The sequence below is a fragment of the Salmo trutta genome, chromosome 32, assembly GCF_901001165.1.
Source record: "Salmo trutta chromosome 32, fSalTru1.1, whole genome shotgun sequence".
Taxonomy (NCBI): domain Eukaryota; kingdom Metazoa; phylum Chordata; class Actinopteri; order Salmoniformes; family Salmonidae; genus Salmo; species Salmo trutta.
Genome location: NC_042988.1, coordinates 27,646,858 through 27,662,187, shown reverse-complemented (window position 1 = coordinate 27,662,187; position 15,330 = coordinate 27,646,858). Strand labels below are relative to the sequence as shown.

At 48.5% G+C, this 15,330-nt stretch overlaps 1 protein-coding gene across 1 annotated transcript in view; it reads left to right on the top strand.

Annotated features, from left to right (window-relative positions):
• LOC115170706 (voltage-dependent P/Q-type calcium channel subunit alpha-1A) overlaps positions 1 to 15,330 on the top strand; it is a 185,431-nt gene that overhangs the window by 69,103 nt on the left and 100,998 nt on the right. The window contains exons 20-30 of the mRNA XM_029726941.1: positions 878 to 1,013; positions 1,773 to 2,422; positions 2,605 to 2,966; positions 3,211 to 3,346; positions 3,545 to 3,674; positions 3,966 to 4,025; positions 4,201 to 4,307; positions 11,737 to 11,836; positions 12,270 to 12,430; positions 12,604 to 12,744; positions 13,161 to 13,362. Coding sequence (XP_029582801.1) covers positions 878 to 1,013; positions 1,773 to 2,422; positions 2,605 to 2,966; positions 3,211 to 3,346; positions 3,545 to 3,674; positions 3,966 to 4,025; positions 4,201 to 4,307; positions 11,737 to 11,836; positions 12,270 to 12,430; positions 12,604 to 12,744; positions 13,161 to 13,362 — 2,185 coding nt within the window. The remainder of the gene's footprint in view (positions 1 to 877; positions 1,014 to 1,772; positions 2,423 to 2,604; positions 2,967 to 3,210; positions 3,347 to 3,544; positions 3,675 to 3,965; positions 4,026 to 4,200; positions 4,308 to 11,736; positions 11,837 to 12,269; positions 12,431 to 12,603; positions 12,745 to 13,160; positions 13,363 to 15,330) is intronic.

Genomic DNA, 15,330 nt, shown 5'->3' with positions numbered 1-15,330 from the left:
GTGGTCCCTGGGAAAGGGAGTTAGTGGGGCCGGGGCGCCATTTTGGTCCTTTGTTGGCAACATCTCAAATGGCACCCTATTCCCCATATAGTGCACTACTGTTGACCTGAGCCTTTCATAAGGGTCGTGCAAAATATGGAGAATAGAGTGTCATCTAAGTTTTGCCCTTTTTTTCTCAGAACTTCCATTTTGGGTCTTTTTGTTGATGATTCCATTTTGGTTCATTCGTTGGGTCCTTTTGGGTTGGGTTTCCTGGTCGACTGTGTAATATTCTAACCTTGCCTCAATATCATTCTCCATCTTGTGCCTCTCTCTGTGTGGTTTCCCAAAGTGGGGCTGGTCTGCCCACTGCTTTGGGAAACTGTGGTCGACCATACTCCTTCAGTAGCTCTGTGTTTCTGCCCTGTAGGTCCAGCAAGGTGACCCTTTACACATGTGTGTGTGTGAGCTCTATAGTGTGTGTTTGTGTATTTGCTTGTGTTTATATTTCTGTATACCTGTGTATGTAGGTTTCTGTATGTCTGTGTGTTTGTATATTTGTAAATTGACTCAGATACCACTGCTTAACCTGGTATTTGACACTCTCTTAACCTCCCCACCCATCCTCTCTTTTCTCTCCCTCTCTGCCTCCCCTCCTCCTCTGCTCTCCATCATGCTGTCTGTCTCTATTTCTTAACCTCTCTTTTCTCCTCGCTCTTCTCCCCTTTCATCCAACTCTCTGTCCATCTGTCTCACCTTTCCTCCATCTCGCCTCCCTCCTCTTTCTCCTCTTTCTCTCGCCTGCTCTCTTCTCTCATCTCTTCTATCCTCTACCTCTCTCTCGGTCCCCCTCTCTCTGTCCCTCCTCTCATCCTTTCCCCTCTCTCCGTCCCTGTAGTAAGGAGCAGCAGAAGAACAATAAGGGTGGTAATAAGTCTGTGTGGGAACAGAGGACCAAGGAGCTGAGGAAACAGACTCTAATGACCAGCAGAGAGGCCCTCTACAACGAACTGGACCCAGAGGACCGCTGGAAGGCAAGGAGAGAGGGAGGGAGGGGAGAAGGATGGAAGGAGAGTGGAGGGATGGAAAGGAGATACCTAGTCAGTTGCACAATTGAATGCATTCAATCAAAATGTGTCTACCGCATTTAAGCTGAATCAAGAGAGGTGCGGGGGGCTGCCTTAATCGTCATCCACGTCATTGGCGCCAGGGGAGCAGTTGTTGTGGGGGTTAACTGCCTTGCTCAAGGGCAGAACAGCAGATGTTTCCACCTTGCCGGCTCAGGGATTCAAACAAGCAACCTTTCGGTTACTGTCCCAAGCTTTAACCTCTAGGCTACCTGCCACCCCAGAGAGGGGGGTAAGGAGGGAGGTGGGTAAGGAGGAAGGGAGACAGTGAGAGACAACAAATCAAATGGAGAAGGGTGGTGTGAGCGGTGGAACACAGAAAGGGGAGAAATTATGAAAGTTGGTAACACTTTTTATTGGTCTGGGTAAAGCTGATACTTACCTGCTTGATACTTTCTGGTACTTACCTCACATAGTTCATCATAATTGATAACTACCTGGTAATTACCTGGTGCCAAATGTGACATATTGGTTGGTGCCTTTGTCAATTTACCAATAATTTAATCATGTTTTAGAAAAATAAAGCGTTATAGGAGGTTATATGATCTCTGGGATTCTAATGATATTATGCCTCTCCTTGATTCCGCCTGGCCTTCTTCGTCCGTCCCCTGCTTACAACTCTCCCAACCCAACCTTTCCCTCCCTCCCCCCTCCCCTTTCTTCCAGGTGAACTACTCCCGCCACATCCGTCCTGACATGAAGACCCATACAGACCGCCCTCTAGTGGTGGACCCCCAGGAGAACCGCAACAACAACACCAACAAGACCACCAAAGAGCCTGACCCCCGCCTCAGCCAGCAGCACGCCGACAAGCTGCTCCGCAAGCAGACACACGTCCACGAGAGAGGAGGTGGGGGAGGAGGAGGTGGGGACTCAGGGTCTGGTTCAGGCCCTGGAAGGCCCTACGAGCGGGCAGACTCTACGGAGAGCCGCAGGAGCCGTAAGGAGAGCAAGGAGCACCAGGAGCTCCAACACCACCACTCCTCCCATACCCGCCTAGATGCAACGATGCTGGGACAGAGTGGAGAGGAGAGGCCCCAGAGAAGGCACCACCACCCACGGGTCCAGGCGGGCTCATCGGAGCACAGGAAACCCCGCCAGCACCGCATTGCCTCAGAGGACGTAGAGGGGGGAGGTGGAGGTGGTGGAGGAGGGGGAGGTGGGGAAAGGCGGCACAAGAGCAGGGGGACAGAAGGAGAAGGCGAGGGGGAGCAAGAGGGGGGTGATGGAGGTGAGAGGAGGCAGAGACGGCATCGCCATGGCACTCAGTCGGGGTGTGATGGTGAGGGGAGGAGGACGCGGCCACACCGCAGGAAGTGAGGGAGACCCTGACACACACAGACACACACACACACATATATACGCACTCACACTTTCCTCTGTCAACCAGTGTCCTTATACAGTAGTTCTCAGAACCTTTCTGACATTTCCCAACTCCTTCTCTTCTATTTCTCGTTTCTCGCTCTCTTCCTTTCTTTCCTTCTCTTTCCCTCTATAGGGATGGTCCCAACCTGTCCACCACACGGCCCATCCAGAAGAGCCTCTGTAGACAGGACAGCCAGTACAGCGAGGACATGGACAATGTCATGAACAGTAAACTGGCCACCAGCCAGCCCCAGCTACCCCCAGGCTCTACCCAGCAGCCCTGCCCAGCCTCGGGCCTCCCCAGCCCAGCCAACCACACTACTCCAGGCCCAGGCTTCGGCCCTGCAGGCCTCAACACTCACCTGACCAACAGCAGCTCCCACCTGGGCCCAGATGGAAGCCTGGTTCCTGCATACGGAAGTAGCACCCGGATACCGGACCACACAGCAGTGGACATACCACCCATGTTTCCTTCCCACAACGCCATATTGCAGGGTGAGAGAGAGGGAAGAAAGAGGAGGGGAGGGGGATGGAGGGAGACTGTGAATGACCAAGGTTAATCAGGTCACATCTTCAGTCAAAACATTGAGAAACAGCCACACATGCCATGCTATTTCTGAATTCTTGTTTCTTCCCTTCACTCTTACCTGTCCTTTCCTTTCCTATCCACCTCCTCCCCCTCCCTCCCCCTCTGTCTCTCTCTCTCTCTCTCCTCCCTCTCTTTCTTGCATCCCTCCAGTCAATAAGAATGCTAACACGGAGCCTCTGCCTAAGAAGGAGGATAAGGATGATGATGATGATGAGAAGGGTGATGAAGATGGACCCAAACCAATGCCTCCCTATAGCTCCATGTTCATCCTCTCTACCACCAACCCGTATGTGGGCACACACACACACAATCACAATCACAATCACACGTATATTCATTAATAATTATATTAATGATGCATTTTTTGTTGTTGTTGCAATGTGTGTGTGTCTGTGTGTGTGTGCTTGTGTGTGTACGTGCATGCTTGTGTGTGTCTGTGTGTGTGTGTACGTGCATGCTTGTGTGTGTCTATGTGTGTGATCAGGTTCCGGAAACTATGCCACTACATTGTGACTCTGAAATTCTTTGAGTTTGGTATCCTGTCTACCATCGCTATGAGCAGTATCGCCCTGGCAGCAGAAGATCCCGTCTGGCCAGAATCACCTCGCAACAATGTGAGACACTCAATGCTAGCTCTGTGTCCGTATTAGCTTATATTTACTCTCCATGCTAACTTAGCTATTAGCTAACTTTTACTTTACCCTCTGTGCTAACTTAGCTAGTTTAGCTAGCTTCTACTTTACCCTCCATGCTAACTTAGCTATTATAGCTAACTTCGACTTTACCCTCAATGCTAACTTAGCTATTAGCTAACTTTTACCTTACCCTCCATGCTAACTGAACTATTAGCGAGCTTCTACTTTACGTCTGCTAACACTGTGTCCTCTCTCTCTCTCTTTATGCAGGTTCTGCGCTACTTTGACTATGTGTTTACGGGAGTGTTCACCTTTGAGATGTTGATTAAGGTAATTCTGAATATATTTCACTCTAGCTATACTTGTCATTTTTTGACGTGAGACAATCAATAACAAAACATATCCACTCTCTCTGTCTCCCTCACTCTAACGCCCCCCCTCACTCTCTCTCTCACTTTCTCTCTCTCTCTCTCTTCCTCATTCTCTCTCCCCACCTCTCTCTCAGATGGTGGATCTGGGCCTGGTGTTGCACCAGGGCTCCTATTTCCGTGACCTGTGGAACATCCTGGACTTTATAGTGGTTAGTGGTGCTCTGGTGGCCTTCGCCTTCACGTAAGTTACCCTCCTGCCCCGTCATCTCCTCTTCCCCAACTCTCTCTCTCTCTTGTCCTGCCTGCTGCCCCATCTCCTCCTCTCCCCCATCTCCCCCTCTCTCTCCTCTCCTCTCTGCCCCCTCTCTCTGCTGTCCTTGCAAGGGGTCACAACGCCACTGCGCAGACAGCCTCACAGGCACCCTGGAGCAAAGCCCCACTCTCTCTCTCTCCTCTGTCGCTCTCTCTTCTGACGCTCTCTCTTCTGTCACTCTCTCTTCTGTCACTATCTCGTCTCTTTATATCCCATGCTCTTGTTCTGTCTCATGTTCACACTCCCACGCTCTCTCTCTCCTGTCTCACTCTGTCTCAGTCTGTCTCAGTCTTAGCTCCTCTGTCTTGCTCTGTCTCACTCGATCAACAACCTTCCCACAACCTTCCCATAACATCCAACTCCCCAGGCTACTGACACTACCGTTTCCCCAATGCTCCTTTCAATCATCGTTCGCCAGAGGCAACCCCTTTCCTCTCCTGTCCTTTATCCCGCTCCCCATCTCACCTGCCTCCCTCGCTCTTCATTTCTACTTCTCCCCCCTGCGGTCCAACACTATCCCCCTCCCCCTTTCTCTTCCAACGTCCACTACGCCCCCCTCTCTCGCTCCTCTCCTCCCCCTTATCTCCCGTGGTTGTGAGGACCACCCCAGGCACCTGTAACCCTTTAGTGTCCCAGGCGGTTCTGGAGCTGAGGGGCCTGAGCCGCACCCCTCCTCCACCCCTCCTACGGAGCAGGTATTTCAGCTTCCTTCTTCTGCCTGAGCTTGGGCTGGGAGTGGGACAGGTGCTATGGCTGGTGATGGAGCTGGTACTATCGCTGGGGCTGGAGCTTGGTGTGGGAGGAAGAAGGGTGCCTTAATGGAATAAAGGTTTAGGATGGGGGAAGTGCTGGGTCTCAAGCTAAATGGAACGGGAGCTGGGGGTGTGGGGAAAGACAAGTGCTGAGGTTGTAGCCGGGATCAGGATGGGGTAAAAAAGAAGAGGATTAACGTTGAGACAAGGGGGTTAGGGCTGGAGTGGGGGTGGGGGTGGGGGTAGGTGGGGTTGAGTGAAGAGAGGTGTAGTTCTTGGAATAGTACATTGATACATTGACCTTCTTGAAAAGAGATGCTGAGTCTTAATGTGACTACCTGGAGCGACACAGGATAGATCAACAGACTAAAGGGAATGGTTGGGTTGGGTGTGATGCTAAAATGTGGGTAGGCTTAAAGGGTTGTTTTTGGACTGTGCTAGAACTGTTAGCTTTTTCATGATCCAGACCTCCTATCGTATACCGCGCCGCCTGAAATGGTGTCCAAGATTTCTCTACGCTGGTTGATTTAGACCTAGGATATGATTTTACAATGATTTTGTACATATAGTTGCATGATATAAAGTCATTGGTTAAGGCTTGTGAGTTGATTATTGTACATGCTACCTGAACACATAGTGCATGAGTTATTCTGATAGTATTGATGTGAGTCTTTCCACGCTAACCCAGTCCCCTTATACAGGTGGATCATTGAACAATGGAAAAACATGGTGACCAGGGCATTTTGATTCTCTCAATTCAGGAATTGAATTTGAAATGTTGAACCCCTTCAAAGAAAATACTGGGATATTTTCAAAACCATTCATTCAATTTCAACTGATCATCTGAATTGACTGAATCAAAATGGAATCGAAAGCCCAACCCTAAAGGAAAGCACGGGTATGAGGATGATGTGCACCTAAGCATACATACATACTTGAGGTCCATATACATGCATCTAAGAATGGGAATGGCAATAACTAACAGTCATATCTGTAATGCATATGAACAACCTATCATAGCTCTGAGTATATGATCATTCATTAGCTGATAGGGGTGTTGCGTGTTTCGCAAACAGAAATCACTCCACTTTGTATCTTCCCAAGCATGTCTTATACATCCTCTGGGAAGGTCCCTTTCTTCCACCCTTACTCCCTAGGCCCTAACACTAGCTCCCTTTGCTTAACCCTTTGCTTCCCCTCTATAGAGAGGGGCTACAGATTACCATTACAGTGGGCATGCAAGTTTTCTTCTCCTTTAAGGGAGAAAGATTGAAAAAGATACCTGGATGTGCCTGCAGAATACTCCCTCCCTCCCTCCATCCATCCCTCACTCCTTTACTCTGCTCCTGTGGAGAGAAACAAACTGTTCACCAATCCCTTCTACATTCCTCCTTCTCCTCCTCACTCCATTTTCATGATCTCCGACTGGATAGGTTCACAGAAAGTTAGCATTGTCCAGCTAGCATTAGCATCATTACAATTGCCTATCCAATCATTTCACATCTGCAGTCATGTGAAGGAGATGAAGGAAAGGATGATTTGTAGGAATATTGGGAAGCTCAAGGTAGAAGTTGCATCAAACCACAGATCTAAGACCAGATTGTCCTCCCACAAATCCTAACCTTGTCCGTTAGGCTGGTAAAAATGAATATGATCCTAGATCAGTGTCTAGGGACAACTTCATGCTACTCTTCCTCTGAGTGGCCGGTGCTCCAGGGTGGCAGTGGCACCCCCTGTCTGTGGGACTGACCCCCTGATCATGCCATGTTATGTGTGTATGTGTGTGTCACTGTCAAGTGTGTGTGTGTGTGTGTGTGTGTGTGTGTGTGTGTGTGTGTGTGTGTGTGTGTGTGTGTGTGTGTGTGTGTGTGTTTGAGTATTTCATGTATATATGTGTCTTTCTGTATGTATGTGTGTGTTGCATATATATACGTGTATCTTTTGGTATGTGTGTGTTGCATACTCTATATATGTGTGTCTATCTGAGTGTATATGTATGTTCATGTGTTTCACTTTCTGTGTTAGGCCTGCGTTTTTAGTCTCAGGGTATAATGGAATGTTTGACAAAGGTCCAGACAGACAGACAGACAGACAGACAGACAGACAGACAGACAGACAGACAGACAGACAGACAGACAGACAGACAGACAGACAGACAGACAGACAGACAGACATGTAGCAAGACAGACAGCAAGACAGACAGACTCTGATAGATCAGTCAGAGAGCAAGACAGACAGAGAGAGAGAGAGAGAGAGAGACTGAAAGATCAGTCAGACAGACAGAAATTGTGATAGATTAGTCAGACAGATAGACAGAGACTGATAGATCAGTCAGACAGACAGACAGAGACGCTGATAGATCAGTCAGATAACAGTGAAACTCACAGGGCCAAAGCAGACTCTAACATATAAAGATAGTGCCCTTATTCAATTGGTCAAAATCAAGCAGCATTGCAGATAGAACGAGTGCTCCCATTGGAGATCTATATCACCACTTTGATCTAATTACTCCGGCATCCAGTGTTTGGCCTGATGATCGGTAGTATCTGGGCTCGTGCCGTCATCCTGCATGCCTCTCAAATAAATAGAAGAACCGCTGTGCCTGAACATAATGCCCTTCCCAAGGCAGGACACTGATAGGCCGAAACTGGTACACACCTACACTAGTGGACCAATCAGATGACTGGAAGGGAAGTGGTTTGATATTGGTTACTATGGTTACTAACATGGATGTTCCCCTCAGTTGACCCTATGGAATTGTTAAAGCATCATTGATGTTGAGCACCGATGGTGGCACTAGTTTGGTGCTGTGTCCCAGTTATAGAGTTCTCTCTCTCTGTGTGTGTGTGTGTGTGTGTGTGTGTGTGTGTGTGTGTGTGTGTGTGTGTGTGTGTGTGTGTGTGTGTGTGTGTGTGTGTGCGTGCGTGCGTGCGTGCGTGCGTGCATGTGTGTGACAATGGGCTTCTATAAAGGCATAGATTGTTTAGCCACGAAACTAGCATTGAATTATATAACTTCCCATGCCAGACAAACAGACAGGTAGCTAGGAGTGTGCATGTTGGGGAGGTTGAAGATATGTGTGTATGTGAGAGGGGAGGGATCTAACAAAACGCAGGCCTTGCACTCTTTTTTTCTGTTTCTCTGTCTCTCATATGGATGTTTTTCCTCCTTCAAACCCGTCCTTTCCCCTTTGTACCGTTTTCTCTCCTTCTCTGTCTCTTTCTTTTCCTACCTCTCTCTCTCCTCTGTCTTGCTGTCTCTGACCCTCTCTGATCTCTCCGTTCCGGACCAACAGGAGCAGTAGCGGGTAAAGTTGTGTTCTTTCTCTCTTTCTCTTCTGCTGCACTCTGACTGCTTGTCCTTCCGATCACACGGCTTTCCTCTCTTTCTTTTTTAAATCTGTCCGTCCTCACTGTCGCCCACGTCTTTATCTCTCTCTCTCTCTCTCTGTCGCCCACGTCTTTATCTCTCTCTCTCTCTCTCTGTCGCCCACGTCTTTATCTCTCTCTCTCTCTCACTGTCGCCCACGTCTTTATCTCTCTCTCTCTCTCTCTGTCGCCCACGTCTTTATCTCTCTCTCTCTCTCTCTGTCGCCCACGTGTCTTTATCTCTCTCTCTCTCTCTCTGTCGCCCACGTGTCTTTATCTCTCTCTCTTTCTCTCTCTCTCTGTCGTTCACCCTGCTCTCTCTGTGGAACAGCTCTAACTAACATACGACTCAAGTGAATTCAACATGAATCAAATGTGAATCGTTCATGTGTGAGTCTGAACTAAATCTAAAGCAAATCATAAGTGACTCAGAACAGACAATGAGAATAAAAAGAGTAGGGGACACAGAGTAATAGGTGAACCAAGTGAATCAAGTGAAGAGAAGGGGGAAGTGTGATAGTGTAGATACAGGTTCTGGGGGCTGGTCATGCTGGAGCTAGAGAGCAGAGGGAGACAGTGGAGGTTCTGGGGGCTGGTCATGCTGGAGCTAGAGAGCAGAGGGAGACAGTGGAGGTTCTGGGGGCTGGTCATGCTGGAGCTAGAGAGCAGAGGGAGACAGTGGAGGTTCTGGGGGCTGGTCATGCTGGAGCTAGAGAGCAGAGGGAGACAGTGGAGGTTCTGGGGCTGGTCATGCTGGAGCTAGAGAGCAGAGGGAGACAGTGGAGGTTCTGGGGGCTGGTCATGCTGGAGCTAGAGAGCAGAGGGAGACAGTGGAGGTTCTGGGGGCTGGTCATGCTGGAGCTAGAGAGCAGAGGGAGACAGTGGAGGTTCTGGGGGGCTGGTCATGCTGGAGCTAGAGAGCAGAGGGAGACAGTGGAGGTTCTGGGGGCTGGTCATGCTGGAGCTAGAGAGCAGAGGGAGACAGTGGAGGTTCTGGGGGCTGGTCATGCTGGAGCTAGAGAGCAGAGGGAGACAGTGGAGGTTCTGGGGGCTGGTCATGCTGGAGCTAGAGAGCAGAGGGAGACAGTGGAGGTTCTGGGGGCTGGTCATGCTGGAGCTAGAGAGCAGAGGGAGACAGTGGAGGTTCTGGGGGCTGGTCATGCTGGAGCTAGAGAGCAGAGGGAGACAGTGGAGGTTCTAGGGGCTGTTCATGCTGGAGCTAGAGAGCAGAGGGAGACAGTGGAGGTTCTGGGGGCTGGTCATGCTGGAGCTAGAGAGCAGAGGGAGACAGTGGAGGTTCTGGGGGCTGGTCATGCTGGAGCTAGAGAGCAGAGGAAGACAGTGGAGGTTCTGGGGGCTGGTCATGCTGGAGCTAGAGAGCAGAGGGAGACAGTGGAGGTTCTGGGGGCTGGTCATGCTGGAGCTAGAGAGCAGAGGGAGACAGTGGAGGTTCTGGGGGCTGGTCATGCTGGAGCTAGAGAGCAGAGGGAGACAGTGGAGGTTCTGGGGGCTGGTCATGCTGGAGCTAGAGAGCAGAGGGAGACAGTAGAGGTTCTGGGGGCTGGTCATGCTGGAGCTAGAGAGCAGAGGGAGACAGTGGAGGTTCTGGGGGCTGGTCATGTTGGAGCTAGAGAGCAGAGGGAGACAGTGGAGGTTCTGGGGGCTGTTCATGCTGGAGCTAGAGAGCAGAGGGAGACAGTGGAGGTTCTGGGGGCTGGTCATGTTGGAGCTAGAGAGCAGAGGGAGACAGTGGAGGTTCTGGGGGCTGGTCATGCTGGAGCTAGAGAGCAGAGGGAGACAGTGGAGGTTCTGGGGGCTGGTCATGCTGGAGCTAGAGAGCAGAGGGAGACAGTGGAGGTTCTGGGGGCTGGTCATGCTGGAGCTAGAGAGCAGAGGGAGACAGTGAGTCCTAGGAAATGCTGCTCATGGAGATCAGACATACACATGCACACAAATACTCACACACACGCAGGCAGATGTTGTAAACACACACACATACCTGCACACACGCAGAAACAGATGTGTAAACACACCCCTCCACACACACACACACACACACACACACACACACACACACACACACACACACACACACACACACACACACACACACACAGTCAGCCACCAGTAAGTAGCATTACATCTGGTGTAACAGCTGCAGCCGCAGCAGGAGGTTCTAGAAGACCTCAGGCATCCCCCACCATGACCTCTGACCTTGGAGAGGTCACAGCTGACCGTTTACCCCTTGAGGCTGAGTAGGGAAGACACAGGGAGAAATCTGGAGGCATCTCTCACTGAGATGCAAGTTAGTTAGCTCCTTAGTTAGTCAGCTAGCCACCTAGTTAGCTAGCCAGCTGGTTAGTTATTCATTCAGATCTTACAGTATATGCAATTGGGACAGAGTTACCTCCACCAACCAGGTGCTAGGGCTAGTCTCTCTTCTCTATATGACCAGATACTCAGAGAGAATCCTGTCCACTCCCACACATGTTAGTATGTCCACAGTCTCCCCTCTAAAAAAAAAGAAAGAGGTTTGGCTTGGCATTTCAGTCCAGAAATGCCTGCACAATATGTTTGTCTTTGCCAAAGACCAAGACACAATGTCATGCTGTTTGGGCTATGCTATGAAACCAGCTTGGGGAGGGGAGTGGTAGAGCTAGTGTCTCTGTGTAGAAAAGTTCCCCATTCCTCTAGCTATCAATGGAGAACAAGGTTTCAATACAGCATGGGAAGCTATAGGTTTCAAAGCAGCATGAGTATACTGCACTGTTTCAGTATTTCAGTGCATGTGTTCGTGGGTTCAGTCACCTTGCTTAGTGTTGGATGATGCATTGCACAGTGCTAGAGTTGTTGAGAGTAGTTTGAATGGAACAATCAATTTTTATATAGCATGTAACAGCTATACAGCAATCTGAAAGTACAGTGCAACTTAACCTTGTAGAAGTAGTCTGTCATAATACAGCATGCTTTGTCACCTAACCGTGTCTGAGTTCCTGTCAGTGAGTGAACTCAGCAGCTACCTTCTAGGATTGGTCTCCTACTACTTCTTCTCTCTTCTATTTGAATCAAGAGGGGCTACGCCAGCTTCCTCCATGTCCTGCCCCCTCCCTCTCTGACTGTGTGTGTGTGTGTGTCCATGCGTGTGTGTGTGTGTGTGTGTGTGTGTGTGTGTGTGTGTGTGTGTGTGTGTGTGTGTGTGTGTGTGTGTGTGTGTGTGTGTGTGTGTGTGTGAAACAGGGGGAGCAGTAAAGGGAAAGACATCAGCACAATCAAGTCTCTGAGGGTTCTGAGAGTGTTGCGACCTCTGAAGACTATCAAGCGTCTTCCAAAGCTCAAGGTACGTTCAGCTCTAACCACGTTAATTACTGTCTGTTAACAGCCACATCCACCATTCTGATAAACATTTCTCCCAGGACCTTACAGTGTCCAGGCTGTTGGACCTCTTATTTGTCTCATTGTTAACCTTTATTTAAATCTGCACAGGGTTTTCTGGCTTTTTAGACTCTGCCCCAGTCGCATACAGATGGGCTGTGTGCCTTTGTTTGACTGTGTATCTCTGTGTCTCCAGGCTGTGTCTGACTTTGTTGTTGTGTATCTCTGTGTCTCCAGGCTGTGTTTGACTGTGTTGTTGTGTATCTCTGTGTCTCTAGGCTGTGTCTGACTGTGTTGTTGTGTATCTCTGTGTCTCCAGGCTGTGTCTGACTGTGTTGTTGTGTATCTCTGTGTCTCCAGGCTGTGTCTGACTGTGTTGTGTATCTCTGTGTCTCCAGGCTGTGTTTGACTGTGTGGTCAACTCCCTGAAGAACGTCCTGAACATCCTCATCGTCTACATGCTCTTCATGTTTATATTTGCTGTGGTGGCTGTGCAGCTGTTCAAAGGAAGATTCTTCTACTGCACTGACGAGTCCAAGGAGTTTGAGCGCGACTGCAGGTCAGGAGACACACTCATGAAGACACACATACTGTATGGACACAAGATGTAGACACACACACACACACACACACACACACACACACACACACACACACACACACACACACACACACACACACACACACACACACACACAGTATTAAGTATGAACAATCTGTTGTGTGTTCCAGGGGCGAATATCTAGTCTATGAGCGGAATAATGAAGTGAAGGCGCAGAAGCGGGAGTGGAAGAAGTACGATTTCCACTACGACAACGTGCTTTGGGCCCTGCTCACCCTCTTCACCGTGTCTACCGGAGAGGGGTGGCCGCAGTAAGTACAGTACAGACACACACGCACGCACGCACCCACACACACACACACACACACACACACACACACACACACACACACACACACACACACACACACACACACACACACATACACACACACGTGCACTCACATACACACATAGACTGATAGACACACAGACACATGTTCATGCACACACTCAAAAAAACTATTTCTCTCTCTCGCTCTCGCTCTCTCTCTCTCTCTTTCTCTCTCTCTCTCTCTCTCTCTCTCTCTCTCTCTCTCTCTCTCTCAAACACACACACACACACACACACATACACATACACATACACATACACACACCCAAACACATAAACACAACCCCCAGCCAAACACAACTGCCCCACTCCCCCTATCATAACCATCCCTCTCTCCTCTCTACCTTCCACCAGGGTGCTGAAACATTCAGTGGATGCGACCTATGAGAATCAGGGCCCGAGCCCGGGGTACCGGATGGAGATGTCCATCTTTTACGTGGTGTACTTCGTGGTCTTCCCCTTCTTCTTCGTCAATATCTTCGTAGCTCTCATCATCATCACTTTCCAGGAGCAAGGAGACAAGATGATGGAGGATTACAGTTTAGAGAAAAACGAGGTGAGAAGAGTGGGACAGGAAGGGGAGGGAGAAGGCAGAGAGGTTGGAGAATAATGACATGAAAAAGTGATGGCAAAGATACTGTATTTAAAAATATATATATATATTTAACCTTTATTTAACTAGGCAAGTCAGTTAACCTCCCTGGACAAGGTCCCCGTCAACAGCCAGTGGAATCGCGTGGCGCGAAATACAAATACCTCAAAAATGCTATAGCTTCAATTTCTCAAACATATGACTATTTTAGACCATTTTTAAGACAAGACTCTCGTTAATCTAACCACATTGTCCGATTTCAAAAAGGCTTTACAGCGAAAGCAAAACATTAGATTATGTCAGGAGAGTACCCTGCCAAAAATAATCACATAGCCATTTTCAAAGCAAGCATATATGTCACAAAAACCAAAACCACAGCTAAATGCAGCACTAACCTTTGATGATCTTCATCAGATGACACTCCTAGGACATTATGTTATACAATACATGCATGTTTTGTTCAATCAAGTTCATATTTATATCAAAAACCAGCTTTTTACATTAGCATGTGATGTTCAGAACTAGCATACCCACCGCAAACTTCCGGTGAATTTACTAAATTACTCACGATTAACTTTCACAAAATACATAACAATTATTTAAAGAATTATAGATACAGAACTAATTTATGCAATCGCGGTGTCAGATTTTAAAATAGCTTTTCGGCGAAAGCACATTTTGCAATATTCTGAGTACATAGCCCGGCCATCCCGGCCAGCTAATTTGACACCCACCAAGTTTGGCCCTCACCAAACTCAGATTTACTATAAGAAAAATTGGATTACCTTTGCTGTTACTCGTCAGAATGCACTCCCAGGACTTCTACTTCAACAACAAATGTTGTTTTGGTTCCAAATAATCCATAGTGATATTCAAATAGCTCTGTTTTGTTTGTGCATTCAGGTCAGTATCCGAAGGGTGACGAGTGCTTTCGTGACAAAAAATGTCAAAATATTCCATTACCGTACTTCGAAGCATGTCAAACGCTGTTTAAAATCAATTTTTATGCTATTTTTTTCATAGAATAGCGATAATATTCCAACCGGACTTCGTTGTGTTCATTCAAAGAGAGAAAGAAAAACATGGAGAATTCACATAAACGGCATCTCCAGTGTCACTGTCCTCAGCCTGACCACTCACAAAATCTCTTGCTGTTTTTCGCCCAGAGACTGGAGAGACGTCATTCCACTTTCTGGCACCTTCTGAGAGCCAATGGAAGCCTTAGAAAATGTCACGTTACAGCAGAGATGCTGTATTTTCGATAGAGATGCCACAGAAGGAGAACAAATTGTCAGACAGGCCACTTCCTGTATGGAATCTTCTCAGGTTTTGGCCTGCCATATGAGTTCTGTTATACTCACAGACACCATTCAAATAGTTTTAGAAACTTTAGAGTGTTTTCTATCCAAATCTACTAAGTATATGCATATTCTCGTTTCTGGGCAGGAGTAGTAACCAGTTTAAATCGGGTACGTTTTTTATCCGGCCGTGCAAATACTGCCCCCTAGCCCCAACAGGTTAAGAACAAATTCTTATTTACAATGACGGCCAACCCCGGCAAAAACCCTAACCCGGGCGACGCTGGGCCAATTGTGCACCGCCTTATGGGACTCCCATTCACAGCCAGTTATGATACCGCCTTGAATCGAACCAGGGTCTGTAGTGACTCCTCTATCACTGAGATGCAGTGCCTTAAACCACTGCGCCACCCTGGAATTGTACAATTTTTTTAGCTATTATTTGTAACAACGTCAGGCTTTTAAGAGTGTGACAAAAACATCCAAGGGAGGATGCTCAGTTGGGACCGTGACTAGCATGCTCCCCTTAAGAACAGATGGCCTGGGTTCAACCCCCCCCCCCCCCCCCCCCCCCGTGGTGTCACCTTGTCCCGCAGGTCTCAAATAGTTGAGTCAAATGTAAGCTCTAGGCTAG